The sequence below is a fragment of the Lotus japonicus genome, chromosome 4 (genome assembly GCF_012489685.1).
Source record: "Lotus japonicus ecotype B-129 chromosome 4, LjGifu_v1.2".
NCBI lineage: Eukaryota > Viridiplantae > Streptophyta > Magnoliopsida > Fabales > Fabaceae > Lotus > Lotus japonicus.
In genome coordinates, this window is record NC_080044.1 from 82,929,198 (window position 1) to 82,951,935 (window position 22,738).

The 22,738-nt window shown below is 36.8% G+C and overlaps 4 protein-coding genes across 8 annotated transcripts; 2 read left to right on the forward strand and 2 right to left on the reverse strand.

Moving 5' to 3' along the window:
• Positions 1-1,119: 1,119 nt before the first annotated feature.
• Positions 1,120-4,720, forward strand: LOC130712069 (putative pentatricopeptide repeat-containing protein At3g23330). Of its 4 annotated transcripts, none has more exons than XM_057561906.1 (3): positions 1,120-3,630; positions 3,963-4,370; positions 4,446-4,720. In XM_057561906.1, exon 1 carries the CDS (start codon positions 1,153-1,155, stop codon positions 3,280-3,282), a length of 2,130 nt encoding a protein of 709 aa, XP_057417889.1. In that variant the 5' UTR covers positions 1,120-1,152; the 3' UTR covers positions 3,283-3,630; positions 3,963-4,370; positions 4,446-4,720. The 4 variants fall into 4 exon arrangements, with proteins under 4 accessions (XP_057417889.1, XP_057417888.1, XP_057417887.1 ...); XM_057561905.1 differs by having other exon boundaries at positions 3,963-4,357; XM_057561904.1 differs by having other exon boundaries at positions 4,289-4,370.
• Positions 4,721-4,903: 183 nt separating this feature from the next.
• On the reverse strand, positions 4,904-6,094 carry LOC130713470 (F-box protein At5g07610-like). The gene has a single exon (XM_057563234.1). It carries the CDS (start codon positions 6,092-6,094, stop codon positions 4,904-4,906), a length of 1,191 nt encoding a protein of 396 aa, XP_057419217.1.
• Positions 6,095-8,054: 1,960 nt separating this feature from the next.
• LOC130712068 (alpha,alpha-trehalose-phosphate synthase [UDP-forming] 6) lies at positions 8,055-12,636 on the reverse strand. Its single transcript, XM_057561902.1, has 3 exons — positions 10,119-12,636; positions 9,451-9,724; positions 8,055-8,603 (listed from the first exon to the last, which is right to left on the reverse strand). The coding sequence occupies exons 1-3, from the start codon at positions 12,122-12,124 to the stop codon at positions 8,316-8,318; spliced, it is 2,568 nt and encodes an 855-aa protein (XP_057417885.1). The 5' UTR covers positions 12,125-12,636; the 3' UTR covers positions 8,055-8,315.
• Positions 12,637-17,597: 4,961 nt separating this feature from the next.
• Positions 17,598-20,209, forward strand: LOC130713730 (heat stress transcription factor A-8). Of its 2 annotated transcripts, XR_009011005.1 has the most exons (3): positions 17,598-17,963; positions 18,716-19,832; positions 19,998-20,209. XR_009011005.1 is itself a non-coding variant. In XM_057563528.1 (2 exons), the coding sequence occupies exons 1-2, from the start codon at positions 17,736-17,738 to the stop codon at positions 19,589-19,591; spliced, it is 1,104 nt and encodes a 367-aa protein (XP_057419511.1). In that variant the 5' UTR covers positions 17,598-17,735; the 3' UTR covers positions 19,592-19,950. The 2 variants fall into 2 exon arrangements, 1 of the variants encoding a protein (XP_057419511.1); XM_057563528.1 differs by lacking the exon at positions 19,998-20,209 and having other exon boundaries at positions 18,716-19,950.
• The last annotated feature ends 2,529 nt before the right edge of the window (positions 20,210-22,738 follow it).

The window sequence follows — 22,738 nt, forward strand, 5'->3', positions numbered from 1 at the left end:
CTAGCTGATTCTATGAGTGTCTCATCTGTGAGGCCTTAGCTCGGAGTTTTCTCGTTTTCCTTTTCTTTTTTTTATGAACTGTAAAAAAAAATGGATTGCCAAAATAGAAGAAAACCTTAAAAATGTTTCAATTCGAATGAAAATTCTTATGATCATCCGATAATTTGAGTATCAATATTATATTAGCCTAACTGACAAACCCCAAGAACTAGTTCAAAGAGAATATCTTGAGGATCGTTCCAAAGTGTACACTTGCCTGGTCAACTTGAAAAACAAACTCTAAGTATCATCTCTTAATGCTAATGGTCATGACTAGCTCAAATGCAAATCATGATTATCTCGAAGACCAACTCCAGACATAAGCTCTGAGATTAAAGCAAAGGCAAGCCTCTATAGTCTATAGGGCCAATTCAAATACAAGTCTTCAATACCAAGTTCTCCATGTTAATTTAAAGTCATGTTGTACAAGATCCGTTGGAAGAGGAGAGAAGCACTCAAGGTTGAAAAGGCATGTTCAGAACTTGTTACGATAATCGATCGTCATCGTTTAATTAAGTGTATGACACTATATTAGAAAGTTTCTTTTAAATTGTAATGTAATCCGTAGGATCTAATTGACAATTATTTTCTTTAAGCATCATAAGTAGATGATTGTAATTCAAAATAAGGGATTTTTTTTTTACAAAGAAGCTTAAAGAAAAAAGAAAAAAACCACAACACTAGCACCTAAAAAATGAGGTGTCGCGGTAATCAACCGCCAACTGGTCATTGTTTCTTCAATGAAATATCTTCTTGCTTATAAAAAAATGCAATATCTTCTTTTACATTACCTATAAGTGCAGTTCAGTTTTTCATTATTTCTTTCGAATCAATATTCACCGGAAACTGTTGATTTCTCAGCTGGCCATTGAACAACTTGTTCTCGAATCAATATTCACCGGACTATTGATCTTTCAGACGGTAATGGATAACTTATTTGAAGTTTCTTATAAATTTACCATATAACTCATAATTATTATATAGTCACTTATACTGATAAAATTATAAAATTATCACATAATTTATCCTTATTTATGAAAAAAAATGTATTATATTAAGCTCCTCATGTGTTGGTTCCAATCTTTAGGAGGGAAAACGCAACAGGTGTTGGTGATGGTGACGAAAGCAATGAGTTCCATACAAGACGCGATCACACGCATTCTCAGAAACCCAAACACCGTCACTTCCACCCACCACGCCAAGCAACTCCATGCTTACATTCTGAAGACGAGAGGAACACTTCACTCCGACAACTCCCTCGTACTCTCACTCTACTCCAACCTCAACCTCCTCCACCACTCCCTCCTCCTCTTCCGCTCCCTCCCCTCTCCTCCGCCACCTCTAGCATGGTCCTCCCTCATCAAATGCTACACCTCTCACTCCCTCTATCACCTCTCCTTCTCTTCCTTCAATGCCATGCGCGCTCTGGGAATCTCCCCGACCCGCCACTTCTTCCCTTCCCTCCTCAAAGCTTCCACCCTTTTGAACCACCCCCACCTCGCTCTCTCCCTCCACGCCGCTGCCATTCGGCTTGGTCTTGATTTTGACCTCTACACTGCCAATGCTTTGATGAACATGTACTGTAAGGTTCAGAACTTGGGTGGGTTCGGGTCTGCTAACAAGGTGTTTGATGAAAATCCTCAGCGAGGGAAGGGCTGTAAGTGTGAGATAGATAGTGTTAGGAAGGTTTTTGATTTGATGCCCGCGAGGGATGTTGTTTCCTGGAACACTGTCATTGCTGGGAATGCTCAGAACGGGATGTTCCGGGAAGCGTTGGACATGGTTAGGGAGATGGGGGATGATAAGTTGAAGCCTGACTCCTTCACTTTATCCAGCATCCTTCCCATTTTTGCAGAGCATGTTGATGTTGTGAAAGGAATGGAGATTCATGGGTATGCTATCAGGCATGGGTTTGATGGGGATGTTTTCATTGGAAGTAGCTTGATTGACATGTATGCAAAATGTAATCGAGTGGAACATTCGCTTCGTGCATTTTACCTTTTGCCCTACCGAGATGCCATCTCTTGGAACTCTATCATTGCAGGTTGTGTGCAGAATGGCAAATTTGATCAAGGGATTGGTTTTTTTCGGCAGATGTTGAAGGCGAAAGTGAAACCTATGCAAGTCTCCTTCTCCAGTGTCATACCCGCTTGTGCTCACTTGACGGCTTTGAATTTGGGGAAGCAGCTTCATGGATGCATAATTAGGCTTGGGTTTGATGATAACAAGTTTATAGCTAGCTCTCTGGTGGACATGTATGCCAAATGTGGGAACATTAAGATGGCAAGGTATATTTTTGACAAGATAGAGACACGTGACATGGTGGCATGGACTGCCATCATTATGGGATGCGCCATGCACGGGCATGCCCTTGATGCAGTTTCCTTGTTTGAGAAGATGTTAGAGGATGGAGTAAGGCCCTGCTATGTGGCATTTATGGCTGTTTTAACTGCATGTAGTCATGCTGGGTTGGTAGATGAAGGCTGGAAGTATTTTAACAGTATGGAAAAGGATTTCAGGATTGCTCCTGGCCTGGAGCACTATGCTGCTGTTGCAGACCTGCTTGGCAGAGCTGGAAGATTGGAGGAAGCCTATGACTTTATTTCTAACATGGGAATACAGCCAACAGGAAGTGTGTGGTCAACATTGTTGGCTGCTTGTAGGGCTCATAAGAGTGTAGAATTAGCTGAAAAGGTTGTTGACAAGATACTTTTGGTTGACCCTGAAAACATGGGTGCATATGTTTTAATGTCAAACATCTACTCAGCTGCCAAAAGATGGAAGGATGCTGCAAAATTGAGAATCCACATGAGGAGTAAGGGTTTGAAGAAGACTCCAGCGTGCAGCTGGATTGAGATTGGAAACAAAGTACATACTTTTCTGGCTGGAGATAAATCACATCCATATTATGACAAAATTAATGAGGCGTTGAATATTTTATTGGAGCAGATGGAGAAAGAAGGTTATGTCCTTGACACGAGTGAGGTGCTCCATGATGTTGATGATGAATATAAGCGTGACTTATTACGCACTCACAGCGAGAGACTTGCCATAGCATTTGGCATCATTAGCACTACTTCTGGTACAACCATCCGAGTAATAAAGAATATTCGGGTGTGTGTGGACTGCCATACTGCAATTAAATTTATTTCAAAGATTGTAGGCAGGGAAATTGTTGTACGGGATAATAGCCGGTTTCACCATTTCATGAATGGGTCATGTTCATGTGGAGATTATTGGTGAAATAACAATCATGATTGGAAATCCTGTGTTCATAGTCCTAGCCTCTGGTTGTCATGGCAACTAAGTATGTTAAGATTGTGGCTGCACAAGTAGGACTAAACTGAGGTGGATTCAAATGATACAGAACGAGTGTAGAAGCAGACAAACTGAAATCAGGGCCATAAATGGGTTTGGATATTGGCTGTTCTGCTCATGCAGTAGGAAAGCCAAGCAATCAAAAAAATTGTAAGGCGATAGAGCCTGTTTGCTCTCTGCTTGGTGAAGAGAACTTGGATCCTGATTCCACATTGTTGGATTTCATGTCAAACATTTGACTTGAGTTCTGATTCCTACCTTATTAACAACACTGTGAGTGTTCAATTACTTTTGCAACCTCCTGTTTAGTTCAGCACAATGTTTTGTTTTGTTGATGGTGCGTTTTAACTTTCATTACATAATTCAACAAAATTAATTTTAATTAACTGTTGTAAAAGATCCATTTCAGTTCTGGTTGGTGAGCCTTGTTAATATCCAATGTCTTTTTCTCTGTTCTCATAGACTATACCATTATTGATTCCAGGGAACTAGAATTGTATAAGCATTGTGAACTTTTATTATTTTGAGATTAGGGCATTCCATAAATGGATTTTTGTTTGTATATATGACCCTGGATTTTCCTGTTTTTACATTTTCTTTTCCAGAGGCAGAAGGACATCAATATTTACTGCCAGAGATGCGATAACATGCTTCAAATATCACTTTTACCTTAGTTAATTCACAAGTAAATTTTGTATGAATTATCTTTGTTTTCCCCTTTTTAGGTTGTTATATGTTAGTGTTCAGAAGTCCTTGGTTATAATGGGAAAACCTAAAGTAATATTGAGATCAATTGCCTGATACTTTCTTCTTAATTAATTAGCAAATGAATTTCTCTTTAAAAACCTGCATGAGATAACAAGATTCTGCTGGAGGCAACTAGCTAGCTTATGGCATAACCTTGAGGATTAATGAAGCATCCTATTTTCAGATCTTGGTGGATGAGAAATCTGCATTTATCATGGCTGGGGAACCAGGAGTATGTCAATGTTTGTTGAAGGTACAACTTGGAGGTTAGATTGCATGAATACCTGCTTCTAGTTCTTGGATCTATGATCTTACCTTAGAAATTTTCTAATCTTTTTTAGGACCTAGCAACTATATCCCAGTGAACAGAGAGGCTGTTTCTGCAAGGCCAAATTGTATGAAGGGGAGGGAATGTTTAGGGCATATGATCAGCTTGTCAGTGGACTCTCCAGAACTACACATATTTTGATACCGGATGGTATCTCATTTGGAGATATATGAGTCTCTCTTAGTTATGGAAAAAATATTTCCTTTTATTATTTAGAAAATGAGCACTGTAATGTCTAATTTTCAATGAAGATTTATTTACATTTCTATTTAGCTTTTTGATTTCTTTGGATCAGTTTGATTCAAATAACCTTAAAGTGAATTGTGAGTAAGAATCAACAACATGAAGAAGTAAGAAAGTCAAATAAGAAATACTACAAAACAAGCAAATTTCTGCCAACAACATGGACTAACACATTAATCTCAAAACATGAGAAGTGATTGCATAACTAACTGTTATAAACGATACATTTCAGTTCTGATTGGTGAGCCTTGCTAATTCAACAAACCTTTCATTATTTTCAAAATACTGAAGAACCTCACCCTGTTGAATGCTATTCTGTGTATAAAACAATGAAGTCGAGCCAAACCTAAAATCACACAGCTTTCTTGAAGTTCCGTCTACAGGATCATAGACCATGGCTCCATATTTACCTGCAATCAACACCAACAAGTGGTTTTTTGCTGTGCGAACAATGTATAAGCCTAACGGAAGCTGATACCGGAACCAAATTATGTCTACAACAATTTCGCTACGCAGGGAATTAAGATCAAGATGATGCCTCCATGTCCATTCAGAGTAATCTTCCTTGAGCTCATAAATATCATAATTGAAGTTGAAGCCGAGCCTGGGACTTAGCATCATATGCAAACGACCCCCAGACTCTCCAAAATAATGGAGACGTCTATCATACCTTTTTGAATAAGCCGGAGGAATTGGAAGATTTTGTAGGCACTTAGTATCAAGATGAAAATATATAAAGAAGTAACCTCTGTTGCACCAATGAATAGCACGGTTGCAGTAAACCCCATGACCAACATCATCAAGTTCTGATGAGGTAGAGCGTAAAATCTCAGACTGAGAGTGAATCCAGGAACGAGATTTGAAGGAATATACATTAAAAACCCAGTCAAGCTTGGAAGCATTCACTGCAGCAACTGAAATGATTTGGAAGGGGTTAAAAGCAAGAAAAAGGGTTCTGTTGCGTGGGGGTTTGCTTTTGAACCAGGATGGCAAACTGAGAGAGGTGAATTCTCTGGTGATTGGGTTGCAGATGAAATAATTGAAGGGATCTAAGCCATGGCAGAGGATTATACCGTTGCAGGAACGAACGACGTTGAGTTCATATTGGTGGAGAAAATTGAGATTGAAACGGGTTGGGGTTGGGGGTGGGGTTGGGGTTGTAGCGGTAAAGCAGAGGATGTGCGGTATCTCTATACGTCCACTAGCCTTGGGGTTGAAAATCAGGGAAGTGTTGTAGCGTTGGTGTTTGTCGCGGTGAGACTCACGAAATTGTTGGTCGGAAATAAGTGTCAGCCACTGCCTCGAGACGCACTTTGATCGTATCAGGGATTTCAATGGCAGTAGGATAAGGATCTCCCATAATAGATCTAGGGTTCCGCCCACCTCCTCAGCGGCGGCGGTTGAACACTTTTTCCGCATTCTTTTTTCTCCAGATATCTTCTGTGTTAACCACAATTCAAATTCAAATAAAAACTAAAAACTAAAAGATATAGAGACCACTCTCAACGCATTAACTTACAAGCCAAAATAAAGCGGGTTTAACGGGCTATTGGGTTACATTCTTCAATCCAACTCGCCAAAAAATAATGGCGGGGCGGGCTGAGCCCATGCATATTGTCATCCCTACTTGAGTTGAGACTAATCTCCAATGCTCTAAAAAGTTTAAACAAAATACACAAGTAGACACATAATCAATAATTTAGGTAGAGAGACCTTTGCATTTTCATACTCAAGTGATTTATTTATCGGAAAATTTAATTTAAGGACCAATAACAATAATCCACTAATGTAAGGGACCAAAACATATATGGCTGCAAATAAAACAAATGAATTTATTTATTTCAAATTGAATGAAATTAATAGGAATTGTGAGTGTGAAAAAATGGAGATATGATATATGACACGACAGTTTCAGTGCACGATCATAACAATTCATGACGTGGGGCTCTTAGCGAAAATCAAGGTGGGTTTGTAAATAAGAAGAGAATTAAACATGTAAAAATCAACGACACATAATTAGTCTTGCAGTGGCGTTAATAAAACAATCGTGCCAAATAAATTTTCACAAAAAAAAAGGAATAGTGTCCAATAAGTCAGGGCGGCCCAAGGGACCAAACCACCCAAGCAAGGGCTTTAGACCTCCAATTTTTTTTTATTACCAGTAAAAAAGGCCTCAAAACTTTTTTTTTACTAAGTAAAAAATCCCAAAAAATGTTAATAAATAAATATTTCTTTAAGTAAAAAGGCATCACTTTTAAAGTTTGCTTTATGCCTCGTTTAGTATTTGGCGTAATAAGCTATTGAACAAGGTGGTGACACTCATAGGGTATCTAGGAAAGAGATGGACCACCACCCAAGATTTTTTTTTGCTGATTATATATACTTTTATATATGTGATTTTTAATTTTTAGTCCGACCCCAAATATTATGTAGAATTTCTAATACAATTGTTCGCCTCTCCAATATTTTTGTAGAATTGTAATTAAACCCCTCAATTATCATGAAACTTTATTGTTTGAAAAAATAAATCAATTCAAGATCCGAAGTACATAAAAATTGATTAAATTCATCATTTATTTTAAATTCTAAGAATTGAAAGATAAAGTTGATCTTAATGAGATAAAATGTCAATCTAATATTTTATTAATAAACAAAATATTCTTGATATTTATTTAATTCTTAATAGAAAAAATAGATAATATAAGTTAAATGAGATAAAATATTAATCAAATAAGAGATGAGATTTTGAGAAAGGAAAAAAATCTCTTATTTTCTATTTAATATATTTAAAAGATTTTGTACCAAAATTTAATCTTTTATAGATTTGCTTTTGATAGAAGCATCATATATGTTTGCCTCTACTAATAAGAGTGCACCGTAGTTGTGGATTGGTTTGTTAGTGCGGCCTTTATCACTCACTTTTAGAATGCGTCTTTTATTTTTCCTCCAGGGATTGCCACCACTTGATTAGGATAATGCCTCGGAGGGAGCTTGCCTTGCTTAGTTTTTCTTTCGAAATGTAGCTCGCCTTATAACTAAAAAAAGTACACCAAGCCAAAATATATTAGGTAATTTTTTTTATTTTTTTAAAGGGGTACAATTGTTGAAATAATAGCGTATAGAAAAGTTTGGTTAAATGACTCATGGTCCTAGGTGAATTAATTACATTTAGAATAAGTGGAATACAAATTTTACATCTTATTTATTAATTTATTCATAGATAATCATATTTATCCATTGCGCTGAGATTGAATAACCTTTATCAGCCATTGTAAAATTATTGAAGTTACGCTTCAAAAATTATATAAATTATAATAGAATAGACTAGAACTCGACAAGATCATTTCAACTGACAAACTAATAACTTTCCAGACAATAATTTAGTCCAAAACAACCAGTATCATCTGGCATTAAAGGTAAGCAAAGCAGGGTTCACAATAAAAAACTAATATATTTACAAATTTTCCTGATAGAAGCCAAACATTTGAGAAGTTGAATCAATACACATCTCAGTAACAACTATGTAGTATATAATAATTCACATGGAAAAAACAAAGATTATGTATGGGAGCACGAGGAGCCTACATTGTGACAAAGAAAGTAAACATCTTTTCACCACCAACCATTATCTTTTCCATGCCTAAAATAAAACTGCTTGCTCTGAAACACAGGCTAAACCTTGCACCATTCTCACTATATCAGTGTTATCATCCAGATAGTACTTAGCCTTACTAGGCTTTCTACCAACAGTGCATGCAAATACTTCAGCCCTTGGTGCTATGGAAGGACCAGCCATGGAACTTGTGATTACCTCAAACATGTCTTCATCAGAACGGTCGTCCCCTATGCACAAAACAAAATCAGGAGACATACCCTTTTCTTGCATGATGGAAAGTAGGCGTTTCGCCACAAGCCCCTTGTTTACACCCTGCATGTGTACATATATGCGTATTTTAGGTGTCAGAATCAATTCGGACAAAATAAGCTGATCCAAATATGCTATAAGTAACAAGCTTTTTACTGTCAACAAATCACAATCTTGGATACATACATGTATGCATGTATGCATTAGACGCTGTAAGAAAACTGTAAAATGGTTGACTAATATCTGAGCTTGTCATTTCTCAAACACCGCCTGGGAAGAAGATCGAAAAATAACCATTTGTATATTTCACCCTGTATAAGGGCTTTTCCCTTGGTTTCCTTTTATATTCTTTCACTGAAATTAATTCAGAGAGGGGAAAAATTGAAACACATAATTGATTCTATAGCAAAAATCAATTCTGAAGAAGCTTCTATGAATAGCTTCTTGGTTTCAGAATTGATTATGAGAAAACAAAAGCTGATCCCAACATGTTATGAATAATTATAATGTTATATTATTCAACTAGTTTGGGGAAAAATAAGTTGATCCAAATATGCTATAAGTAACAAGCTTTCTTAATTTGGTCAACAAATTTCACTCTTGGTACCCACTTTTTTCCCTTCACATTAATTAAACCTGTAACAGCAAAAAACTCCATATGATCTTCAATTTTTCCTAAGCTATATCTCTATTGATCAGTCTGAACCAGTTACAGCCTTCTTTTGGTACAGAATTTAATAGGACAAATGTTTTCCAAATTAACCAGATTGTTAAGCTTGAAACTAGATGATAAAAAAACATAATTAGATGATAAAAAACATAACTAGCAATTTGTGTAACCAAAGACCAAAATCCAAGAGCCAGGAAGAACTTATCACTGAGAACTCATTCCACAAAATGGTATACGCACCTGCGGTTTAACCTCCAAAGTGTTATGGCCGCTCTTGACTGTTACTGGTTCATTTGCAAGCACACTTTCAAGATGATTAAGAAGCTCTTTAGCTTGACATGATCCAAAATCTGGATCTGCATCCTCATAGCACCAAACCAATGCTGTCTCCTTATCTTCAATGGTGGATCCATCAGTTGTTTCAGTATAAAGTTTCATTACAGGCTCAGCAATTTGTTTCCAGCTGCAATCTGTTGGAGGTCCACAAGTTTCCCATTCTGCATCCCGCCTCAGTCTGAACCACACATGTCAACCATAAGCTTCGCTGATCAGCGTTTTCACAATTGATTGTAGTAAATGTGAGTTGAAAACGAAGTAATTTATGTTTGCATACATTTATGAAAAAAGTGGTTATAGTAATATTGTGAAATCCAATTGTAGAATCTCAAAAGTGATTATGATTAACGCATAAGCTAGTAAAGCTACTATCTTTAGCTTCTAGTAGAATTGATTTGATTCTGGGACGGAAATCAATTCTGCAAAATGACTCTCAAAACATCTATATTGTCATCAAAAATTGATTTCATTCTCTATTAGAATTGATCCTGAGGTCCCCAATGGGGGACCAAACACACACTAATCTTAACAGAAGTACCATCATGAAAAGGCCATAAGCTTCAGCAATTTACCTCAAAAAGTAACCATGCTCAGCAGCAATTCCCAGATTCTCACAAGGAGAAAACCATTCAACTAGAGTAATTCTGCTTTTAGCACTCACAATAAACACCATGTTGTTCTTATCTCTACACAAACTATTAAGCATTTTAATTGAATCACTGGTTGGGCTCTTATCAATTGAAGCCTGAGGCATCAGTGTACCATCATAGTCCAAAAGGATCGCTCTAGTCGTTGTCCTCTTGTAAGCTGAAACAATATGCTCCATTGAGAGCTTCCTGAAGTTTGGATCAAGTGCCACAACTCTAAAACTCAATCCAAACCCAATTCCCCACCACCTTCGCCGCACGTGATCACTACAAGACCTTTCAAGATCTTGCAAGAAGCTACGAGCCCAGTAACCAACATCATGAGTACTAACATATCTGTAATGCTTCTCATGCCTAAGTTGTTTCTCTGAATCAGCCATTTCCAAAGCTGAGTCCATTGCATCAGCCACAGCATCAATGTTCCATGGATTCACTCTTATTGCTCCACTTAAAGATGGGGAACAACCAATGAACTCAGACACAACCAACATGCTTTTCTTCTTAGTTGAGGAACACAAGCTCAAAACTTTATCTAATTTCTCATTTCCTTGTCTACTGATTATATATTCATAAGGTATGAGATTCATTCCATCCCTAACTGCAGTCACTAAACAACACTCAGCAACAACATAATAAGCAACTCTCTCATAGAAACTTAGTGGCTCCTCAATCAGAATCACAGGATCATAACCAGGTTTCCCAAAAGTTTCATTGATCCTTTTCACCATTGCATTTGTCTCATCTTGCACTTCCTTCACATCTTTCCCTTTTCCCCTTGCAGGGTTAGCTATCTGAACAAGCACAACCTTCCCATGCCATTCAGGGTGCTGAATGAGAAGCTGCTCCATGGCCAATAGCTTCAAACTTATTCCCTTGAAGATATCCATGTCATCCACTCCAAGCAGCATTACCCTTCCTCTATCAGTAAACTGTCTAATGAGCTCAGAAACCTTTTCTTCAGTCTTTGTTAACCCCAGAACCGATTGAAGCTGCCCCATGTGAATTCCAACAGGTAGTATCTTGATACTAACTGTTCTACCATAATACTCAAGCCCAATATAACCCCTTTTGGATTCATAGGTAAGACCAAGCATCCTACTACAACAAGAGAGAAAATGCCTTGCATAATCAAATGTGTGGAAGCCAATCAAATCAGAATTCAAAAGTGCCCTTAAAAGCTCTTCCCTTATAGGCAATGTCTTGTATATTTCTGATGAAGGAAAGGGGCTATGGAGAAAGAATCCAAGTTTCACCCTGTTGAACCTCCTCCTCAAGAAAGTTGGTAACACCATGAGATGATAATCATGTATCCACACAAAGTCATCTTCAGGGTTAATTACCTCCATAATCCTATCTGCAAATATCTTGTTAACAGACACATAAGCCTGCCACAGTGACCTGTTGAACCTGCCACCAAGGTCGGGCGAAAGAGGTAACATGTAATGAAACAGTGGCCATAACTGTTGCTTGCAGAAGCCATGATAGTACCTGGTGAAAAGATCACCAGGGAGAAAAGTAGGAACACATTTAAAAGTCTCAAGCAGAATCTGAGAAACCTCATCTTGTTCATTAGGATGCACATCTTCTTTAAGGCACCCAACATAAATAACCTCAATATCATCATCTCCTAACCCATCTTTGAGTTGGAGGAGAAGTGAATCCTCATCCCAACTGAAAAACCAGTTCCTGTTACCACCATCTTGCTTCCTTTGAGCCCTTATAGGTAACTGATTTGCCACTATTATGATCCTGTCTCTCTGAGCAGATGAAGAAGATGGGTCTGAGCACACACTCTCCAAAGGGTCATCATCAACATTAGATATCAATCCTGCCACAGTCATGATCCTTGGAATTTGCCTGTTCATGTTCCCAAAAGACGGAGCCTCACCAGATGCCAGCTCAAGTAGATTTGAATATGATCTTGACACCATTCTCACAACCCCCAAAGACCCAAAACCAGCACAGAACCAGTTAAACTCTACTCATCTCAGAAACAAGGTACCAAAACAAGGTAAATCAGATAGAAGGACAAAGGGTGTAACGTGAAAGGGAACACTTTGAGGTGTAGGTGAATCTGGGATAAGAAGCAAAGCTAGATGGGTACAAAAGTGGAAGCAGGGGAAACTTGTTAGAAGATAAAGCTAGTGAAGTGATTGCAAGAAATGGATAGATACATGAAGCTAGTTGTAACAATCCAAGAGAAAATGATAAAAAGAGAAAAGAGATGGGAAACAGCTAAGAAAAGAAACAGCAACCAAACAATAATCCAGTGGAGATTGTTGTCATGAATGAATGAATGGACTAAACTTGTAAGTCAGAACTCAAAACAGAGGAGGCAGAGAGAAGAAGCCAACTGGAATTAAAGAAATTACCAGTTTTGTTGTTGAGATTTGAATTCCAATTCTTATTTTGAATGGATTGGTTAGAAATTTATCAATCCAGATTAATAGTACTGGTTTTGATTATAAAACTTTTTAAATATGTAATTATTAAAAAAGCAGCATCCTAATCCTTATCCAGATATTTTTTAAGTGCATGGGAAAATGAGATAATATTCAATTCAGAAAAAAAAAAATTAATTATCTTTGTAACTTTCTCACTGATCACAGTAGCTAGTTCTCTCTCTCTCTTTCTCTCTCTCTCTCCACTGAGCTGAGACAGCATGCAACGGTGTGATATTTTTGGAAGCTCCCTGTTTTTTAAAGGTCAACAGCTGAAAATTTTCTTTTTTATATGTTCTCAATCCAAGATCCAAGAGAGAGAGAAAAGATAAGAAGAACTTTTCACCGTTGGATGAAACAATGACTTGAAAGTAAACATCATCAACGGTGAAGCAACCTGCGGCTGCATGAGAGTGAAAACAGTGAGAAGGAGAGGAGTTGAAGAAACCTTATCCTTGTTCTTCGGCAAGTTCGCTACGGAGGCATCATGCTCAGTGATGGGACCCACTTGAGGGCATTGTCTGAAGCTAGCTGTCACGAGCTCGTGCACAATGACACGTTTCGATATCCTATTGGTTACCACATGCTACGTGGCGAGTTGTTCGCGCCTCTTCTTGACAGCTACGAGCTTCGGTTTTCGTGTCGCGGGTTTGACTGATTTATCTCCGACACCGGCGTCGCGTTTCGGTGCGGCGGGAACACCGTGCGGCGCCGAACCAGAAATGTACACGTAGGATGAGATGGTGACGTGGAGGAATGTGATTGGTTTGGCGCTGTTGTAGTGGATAAGGTTGAAGAGAGGAGCGGCGATATCTCGGGGAACGAGAATTTGGAAAGAAAGAAAAAAGGAGACTTTGAAGTTGGAGCCGGACCCAGCATCATACAGCTGGACGTCACATAGACCTATACGCCACGTCATTAGACCGGGCCCACTACCCAGTACACTCCTCCAAGAGTCTCCAACTCCAAGTACCAAGTTGTGGTATTTTATGATATGATACGAGATTATAAGGATATATATTAAGGTCTCAACTCTCAAATATGAACACCTTCCATGAAAATTAAAAGTTAGTAATAGCATCAAACAATGAACTCTACTAATTAATGGTGTGTAGTGTATTTTGTACGTACCCCTCTTCAATTTCTTTTTTGAATTTTGAGAGTACCCCTCTTCAAATTTGTTCTAGCTAGTGTGTTTGAATTTTCAGTCTTTTAATGAGCTTACAATGCAAAGCACGGAAATTTTCATAAATTTTGTTATAACTGATTTAGAGACTCTCATCAACACAATATCTATATATACTACGTTTAATTTCTAATTATTTGTGCTCTACCCAATCCCACATTAAGGTTTTTTTCTAAACCAACATTATGTTATTGTCAACGTTTTGTCTCCTTTATATAACAACATATAATATACATAATATACATAGTCAGGGCCGGCCTGTGCAAGCAGGCCCATAGCAGAGGGCCTCCAAAAAAGAAGGGCCCCGAAAAAAATTTGAATACTTTTTACAGCGTTTTTACTTAAAAAAGCGCTGTAAATAGTCAATCTTTTACAGCGCTTCGTACCGCTGTATACTATTTAACAGCGGCGAGAGGTCCGAAGCGCTGTAAAATACCTTTTTTTGGCTTAGTGTACCTATTAAACTTTCTCTAAAAAAAGTTTAGGGGTCCATTTTTATTATTAACCCAGGGCCTCCAAAATGTCATAACCGGCCCTGTACATAGTTGAAAATGTCGCTATAAGCATGCGAAGATAATGTAAAATATGAGGCTAAATCAATAGAATTATTATTTTACGGTAACACGAAAAATTAATGAGACAGGATAAGATCATATACGATTTATATGGGTTCAGTGGTGGTCTCGTGTATCCCTATCCGGCTTATCCCCATCCCCATCCCTATCATCTACAAAGGAGTAATACCTAAAGCTTAACCTCAAATATAAATATATATATATATATTATATATGAGAATGCTAATGCATATCCACCCTTTTTTTAGAAGGAGTGCATTAGTAACATACACCTTTTTATTTGGACCAAAAATCCAACTCTCACTTAGTTAAGGTACTTTATAAGAGTATCAAAGTACTTTTGCAATCTACACTTTCTCTCTAATTCAGACTGGGTGATAACTCATAAGTAATTTACCTATATTTTTTTTTTCAAAAACTACCGTTTTCCCACTTCATTTCTATTTCTTCTTCATCTTCTGGGTCGTAACGTTTTTGGTCCGTGCAGCTCAAGCTGAAGAGCACCTTAGGCTCCTCTACGACTCCTTTCTTTAGATCGAAAATCTAGCCTCTGCCAATGATTTATTCAGAGTGTTCCACCACTGCTTTATTTGGATATACCCACCCACTTATAAATTTATAATCACATAACTTCTCAACCACCCCTAAATTATAGAAACTGGTATCAAAATCTCCAGCTTGATTTCACCAATTTCACTTTTTTTTCTCAACATACATCCACCTTTCAGTCTACAAATTGTTTTATTTTATCAAACATACCCACACACAGATTAGGTACGAAGAAAAAGGAAGAAGTGAAGATGTGTGAGGAAGAGAGCAGCGATGCAGAGAAAGAGAAAAAGAGAAAGGGGAGAAGATAATAAATGAGCTGAGAGAAATTAAGAAGTTTAAAATTAAAATAGTAATAAAATTACATATATACTCGTAACTTGAATTGTTTTAAAGGTAAGAGAATTGGATATATATAATTTTACATATATGAAAAAGTGATTTTATGTGAAAATATGAAAATAGATCATGATCGTTAAATTTTATTATGATCAATGGTTCAGACTATATATATAGTGTAAATATCAAATTAAACATTAGTTTAGTTTTTTATTTATTTAAATTAAATTAAATTTTTACTGAGATAATATTGTTCAAGTTTGAATTAAATCATTGTAAGCAATAAAACTTTTACACTTACACTCAATTTGAGATCTCTCATTAAATTGTACAGTTCAATTTTCTCCTTCGTCCATTAATAAATAAATCAATAAATTCCGCACATAAATGTGTTTTCCCATTTTCTTAAAGAAATTATATTGTCAAATAATTTTTATTTGAGATCAAGGCTGTTTATCAATTTTTAAAAAGAACTTGTAAATTTGAAAAAAACTAAGGTGAATAACAAAATTCTTTAAGTGTTTAACAAGAGTTAAATTATTAAACGATGTATATTTTAAAAATACGCTACCAAATTTTAGTACATTAAAGGGTCGGATTTGTTGCGGTGGGTGCCAATATCAACCCATAATTTTTTTTTTGTCAATAGTGAAAGTTTCATTCATTGAAAAGGACCTAGCCCAGTACAGAACTACAAGAGCCAAACAAATTCAGCCTTTTTCTACAGAACCCAAACTATCAACCCATAATTAACCTAGTTTCTTGTCCTTCATTTGGAGTCGCAAGTATGTTCATTGGTGAGGTGAGGATAAAGTATTCGTGGGCCTTGTGGGCCATCTTGCTTGCGCGTATCAAGATTCAAAACCACATTGGAATTGACCCCAAAAAAAAGAACAAACATTGGACGTAGAATTAAGTATTGACAACAACAAAAAACTCTTTCACACAATTACACATGTAGGACTGCATTGTAGTGGATTACCTATTTTGCATGTTGTGTTCATAGTGATGTTTTCCTTCTGTTAATATTAGATGTTGATTTGAAAGAATTGCTCATGATGTAAGAAACTCATGAATTTTATAGAAACGAAGAAAGGTGCAAATTAAACTGATGTGTGATCTCAAGGAAGAGACAACACAGAAGGATGGATTTGATCATTGTTTTAAATGTTCTAAGAGACTAACTCAGTGGCAAGTTTTCTTTTTGAACTAATGTGGCAAACTTCTAATTTTTTAAGTATCAAGTGACAAAAATCTTCAAAGGACTAACGTGGTGATACACTAATCTATTTGCTTAGAAAACAAGACACACACACACACTAATGTATAAAAGTTCAGGAGTAGTTTACTCTATAGTCTATACTATATAAAAGGAGCATTCTTATCCTAGCCCCTATGAACATTAAAATTCATCCACAAAATACTAAAAATATCTAGGATCAAGCCAACTTGTTAGTAATTGCTTAATAGCGTTGTGAAAGTTCTTCAAAATGCATGTCTTCCTATCATAACATTTTCTTGTTTCGGAAGAACAATACATACCTATATTTTTATGAACTGTGGGAAAATATATTTTGTTTTGCATACATAAAATATAAAATAGTAGTATATGATTCTCTAAATTTTCTACACTTTCCTAATTAACTCATTATTTTGTATATTAGTTTGGAAACACAACCCATTTTTCATTTTGACCCACGAAAATAGAAGCAACCTTTGTTGGTAGTACTCATTGGGAGTCACATTTTCACCACCAATCCCTTCCCCTTCATAATGAAAGACAAAGATTATTTCACCTAAAAATAGCTTTCTACAAAAAAAAAACAAGACAAATTTGCTTGATTATAAAGACATAATCCAACCAATAATTATGTCATTCATCTTAGTTTGTAACTGCAAGCATGATCTGATGCCAAACACATAAGGGTAAAAAAATTATTACAACCCCACTATTAGGCATTATGGAGAAGTAGAGAAGAAAGAAATTAGAGAATGGATATCACAAGACTTCATAACATGCACCATAGAAAATTGCACCAGATTAAGAGTCTTCAAAGAATCTATTTCAGCAGTCACCTACAAGAGTTGTGATCAAAGAACTAGATCCACAAATGTTTGGAGTGGATTAAACGTCCCTAGGTTAATATAAAAGTCCAGGATATTATACCTTTTTTGGTAAATAATTTTTGTTCACATTATTTATATTTTTTTTTCTTAGATATGAATGGATATTAAACTGAAACTGACCATATAAAATATTATATTTTTGAAATGATTATATATAGTATAAAAAATATCTTAGGTGTGTACTGTAGTCAGGGGATTCGAAAACCCCCAAATAAGAAAAAGGTTTTTTGTTTTTTTGGGAAGAAGAAAAGAAAAGGAAGCCAAGTTTCGTTTGAATTTCGAACAACAAGTCATCGATCTTCTCTCTTCTCTGATTGTGTGTGTGATGGTGAAATCCAAAGAGAATGCTTCTGGTTCTTCTTCTGTGGCTCCATTCCTTAACAAATGTTACGACATGGTGGAGGACGATTCCACCGACTCCATCATCTCCTGGACCGAACCCTCCGGCCACACCTTCGTCATCTCCGACATCACCGCTTTCTCCGTCACCCTCCTCCCTACCTATTTCAAACACAACAATTTCGCCAGCTTCATCCGCCAACTCAACATCTATGTTTGTATTTTAATTCTCTTTCAATTTCGTTATCTCAATTATCATGTCATGTCAAGACCATTAGTTTGCAATTAACATGTTACTCTTTTGTTTGCTTGAATGACTGCTTATGACATATTTGTTTGGATAAGTTTATTTTTCTGTCATACTAGAAGCTAGCTTATCCCCAAAATTGATTTTCAATTTAGAATCAATTGTGGACTGATTTCTGAATATACACTTACTGGATTGGAATTCAGGGTAGAGTTAGGTTTTGCCTGAATTACAAGATGATATCAGAGCCTATTTAGATCCCCACCCGTAAATTCACTAATACCTTTGTTTAATCTTACTCAAGTATAACATTTTGTTTAGGCTTAATTGTACTTTTGGTCATTCTAGTTTGGATTTTGTGTTATTTTGGTCTACTTAGTTTTTCTCGAGCTAATTAAATCCATGTAATTTAAAAAAAAAAGCAATCTTCGAATGGAATCTGGTTTTATGTCGGGTCAATTGATAGATGTGTTAGAAAGAGAGAAGATTTAGGTTTATGTGGGGTGCAATCAAGGTTGTTTTTCCTTTTACCTGTTACTCTTTGTTGGCTTGCCTGCTTACTGGATAAGAAATATCTTAAATAATACCTGACATTGTGAGAAGCTACAATCTTTAAAGACCATAATTTTGTTTGTATATGTGTGCCATGTTTGGTGCCTCTATCTGTTTGTTTTTTGTTATTTTAAAAATTAGGGATTGATAACTGGAAAATCTATCAGGGTTTCAGGAAAGTCGATACGGATCGCTGGGAATTTGCGAATGAAAACTTTGTTAGGGGTCAAAAGCATTTGCTGAAGAATATACGCAGAAGGAAACACCCGCACGTTACGGATCAACAAAAAGCATTGCCGGAGCATAACAATTCTGATGAACCGTCACGAGAAGCACCTAATCATGGCCTTCGCAAAGAAGTTGAGAATCTGAAATCCGATAGAAATTCCCTCATGCAGGAGCTGGTCCATCTCAGTCAGCACCTGGAATCTGCTGAGAGTAAGATGCTTGTCCTGAGTGATCGCCTTCAAGGAATGGAGAAGCATCAGCAGCAGATGTTGTCATTCTTAGTCATGGTAGTGCAGAGCCCTGGGTTCATGGTTCAGCTGCTTCATCCGAAGGAAAATAGCTGGCGCTTGGCTGAAGCAGGGAACATGTTTGACCCTGGTAAGGAAGATGACAAACCGGTTGCTTCTGATGGGATGATTGTACAGTACAAACCACCTGTAGGTGAAAAAAGAAAGCATGTAATTCCAATTCCATTATCTCCTGGTTTTGATAGGCAGCCAGAACCTGAGCTTTCTGCAGATAGGTTAAAAGACTTGTGCATCAGTTCAGAGTTCTTGAAAGTGCTTCTGGATGAAAAAGTGTCTCCACTAGATAATCATTCTCCATTTCTTCTTCCAGATTTACCGGATGATGGCTCCTGGGAACAGCTTTTTCTAGGTAGTCCTTTCCTGGAAAACATTGAAGATACTGATCATGAAAATGAGGAGCCTACTGTTGGTGGAATGGAGATGGAAGCCACTATACCAGAAACTCCAAATGAACATTCTCGGATTTTTGAGTCAATGATTATGGAAATGGAGAAAACTCAAGTGTAAGTTGGAATTATATGCTTATGGGGATAATTTGGAGGGGCCGTAGAGCTTGGAATCTCAAATTGAGCAAATGGAACTTGTAGCCTCTAAAACTAACTAGATAGAGGCAAGGAAGTAATAATTTCCAGCAGATCTTTTTCAGCTGGGCTATCTTCACTGATTATCTCGTGCTGTAGTTATAGAATTAAGTCACAATATAAGTTTTTTCTCTTCCATCTTCCTGCAGCGGTGATCTGTAATCAGTGTAAGTCTGCTCTCTCTTATTCATCTGTTTAGATGCTAAACATATAAGATGATGTTCTTTACAATATTCATTGTTAGAAAGATATAAAGGCTCTGTGGATTTTCTGCTGTTTGTAGAACCCACTTGTAGTATCTGAAAAATAACCCTGATTTTCATCTTTGACAGATCTTTGGCATCTTGATATGGTGCCCAACTCCTTGGAGTTATATGGCCTTGTGCCTACCTCTGCATGATAGGTCAAATATTTCTTATGAAAAGCAGCCTCAAGGAGCTTTATCTTTTGTGCCTAGTTAAGCAGTTACAAATGACTTCATATATGTTATAAAGTTCTCATGCAATTCACAGAAATCATGGTTTCTTGACATATTATTGCATCAGCCAGTGCTTCTCTACATGTTATTATCATCTCTCGTTTCATCCCTAGTTCTTATTCGTGTCTGTATGATCTTTACTTCTACTCTTGTTCGTGTCCACTGTCCAATATAGCGGAAGAGATATTGTTGCCCCACAAAAAGGGTCTCTCTTTTTGTTTTCTCTTAAACAAAGTAGGACTAAGGATTCACTCCAAAACATTTTATTGGTGCTTCATGGTACAAACAATTATTCGGCAAGGGATCTAAAATCAACAAAGAAAATTCAATACTTAAGAACCAAGGAGCGAGAGAGGAGCTAATAATGAATTTGGCTGAACATTTAACTTCATGAGCTAATTCACCCGGAGGATCCAAACTTAGGAGTTGTATACCCTCATGGGCCGACCAAATAACTTCAAGCCCAGTACACCTAAAAAACAAGGGGTGGGGGGTCAATGTGTCATCCTAGCCCTTGGTTTGATTGAGTCTAAAGAGTTTGATTTTGAACTCTTAATTTGTGGCAATCAATGAATCATTATTGTTCACAAAGTGAACCCTAGGAAACCAAATTTAACACGAAAGGTAAATTCAAGACTCAATCTTCTGAATATTCAAGTGAGCACGCCCTACTAACGTACGTTCAACCTTTTATAGATGGAAATTGACCTAGCCCACTCGATGCCCATGAGCAACCGTCCCCCCCCCCCCCCCCAACACATGGTTACATGTGAAATATCCTCTAAACCAACTCGAAAAAGTCAAAACCTCCCCACTGACTAAATATCTACGAGTAGCTTTCTTTAAGGCTAAACAACAGCCTCCCAATGGATCTGAGCTTCTACTTTAACTCTGACATGTCGGTCAACAGCTTGTGAGTCCTTCTACCTCTCCTGAGAATCGGATGTGCCCCCACATAATGGAAAATAAAATTTCCCCATCTCACCCCTTGGAGGAGGGAGGGAGGCAACAAGTTCAAGCAAGGCGTGTAACGCTTAAGGGAAAAGGGGAAGAGGAAGCTTTGATAGGTTAAAAGAGAGAGAACTCAAGTTTAAGGGCATTAATTGGGCGAATCTTCTCAATTCTCATAGTAACAGGGTAAGTCACGAATCCTTCCAATACACCTTCTCATAAGCAATGCAGTCGTATTCCATAGTCAAGCAAATCTACACATAGTAAGGCCGATCGCTCGGATGTGTAAATCTATTTGGCTTGTACTTCATGCTCACGACCCAGGTTGGTCATACATGTCCAATTATCATGATAGCATCAATTAAGAGAAATTAAAGGGAACTATTATCTCCACCCTTCAACTTGGATTCATAGTATTAGTGTAAAGTTCACCCTACAATTCTGATCAACTTATCTATTTTAGGGACCTCACTATAAAAAAGTAGACCATCTCCACACCCACACCTTTTTAGGGACTGATTTAAGTTGGCCATATCCTCCCACATGAGTTCGTTGGCCAAGAAATTTACATGAATAATATTCGATTTTTACATTGATATTATATCGTTGGCTTTTAAAAAATGTTATGACTTAATTATGAGATTTAATATTGTGTTAGCTCAACCACAAAAAGGCCAAAGATCAATTTTTTGCATGTAATCACCACCCTATTCGTAATTAGGAGCAAATCTTGAGTACTACATGACTACGGAATATTGAGCACTCCCTTTTTTTTGATACATCAGAAAATATTAAACACTCCCTTAGTGTAAAAGTAATAATGTTAAAAAAAATTAAATTGGATAACTAATCATACATGAAAATGTGTCACAATATGAGTGAAAGTAATACCGGAAACTCCTTCCTCTAAGACTATTGAAAAACTTCCCCTAATTAAAACTTAGCATCATGGATTTAAAATAACTTGAAACCTAGTTCCAAAACGGGTCCTAGAACCCCGACGGAAAGAAATTTAACGACTTAGAATTAAGCGTGGTACTGACTCAAAGGTGGGGGAAAATCCTCATGCAAACTTTTTCACGAGTGTGTGTTTGGATATTAGTTGAGTTAATGTCAAAAACATAAATTCCAATTCACAAAATAAGTCCGTTCGTGCAATGTCGTTGATGAAACAATCGTACCAAATAATATTTCCCAAAAATAACAATAGGAATAGTGTCATAGAAAACTATTGAACGAGGTGGTGACACTCATGAGCTATCTAGGGGGAGGGATGAGCCTCCCCCAAGATTTTGTTGTTGTTGATTATACGTACTTATACATAATTTTTTATTTTTAGTCCAACCACTAAAGATTATGTAGAATTTCTAATACAACTATTCGCTTCCCCAATATTTTGTTATAATTTTAACTAATCCTTCATTTATCACGAAACTTCATTGCTTGAAAAAATGAATCAATTCAAAATTTGAAGTACATATAAATTTGATTAGATTTATGATTTATTTTAAATTCTAAAAATTGAAAGATTTATGAAAAAAGTCAATCAAATATTTTATAAACAAAGTCTTATTTAAGAGATCTGATTTAGGTCTTCGACTTTGCTTGTTTCAGATTTAGCTTCGTTGCAGATCTTTTCTCCGC

What these genes read in the sequence shown, in the direction of transcription:
- LOC130713730 (XM_057563528.1), top strand. Translation starts at nt 17,736, where the DNA reads ATGGTGAAATCCAAAGAGAATGCTTCTGGTTCTTCTTCTGTGGCTCCA. An exon ending in TCCGCCAACTCAACATCTAT is followed by an intron (nt 17,964 to 18,715) that starts GTTTGTATTTTA and finishes AAAATCTATCAG; the next exon opens with GGTTTCAGGAAAGTCGATAC.
- LOC130712068 (XM_057561902.1), bottom strand. Translation starts at nt 12,124, where the DNA reads ATGGTGTCAAGATCATATTCAAATCTACTTGAGCTGGCATCTGGTGAG. An exon ending in GAGCATGGTTACTTTTTGAG is followed by an intron (nt 9,725 to 10,118) that starts GTAAATTGCTGA and finishes TGTGTGGTTCAG; the next exon opens with ACTGAGGCGGGATGCAGAAT. An exon ending in CTTTGGAGGTTAAACCGCAG is followed by an intron (nt 8,604 to 9,450) that starts GTGCGTATACCA and finishes GTACACATGCAG; the next exon opens with GGTGTAAACAAGGGGCTTGT.
- LOC130713470 (XM_057563234.1), bottom strand. Translation starts at nt 6,094, where the DNA reads ATGCGGAAAAAGTGTTCAACCGCCGCCGCTGAGGAGGTGGGCGGAACC.
- LOC130712069 (XM_057561906.1), top strand. Translation starts at nt 1,153, where the DNA reads ATGGTGACGAAAGCAATGAGTTCCATACAAGACGCGATCACACGCATT.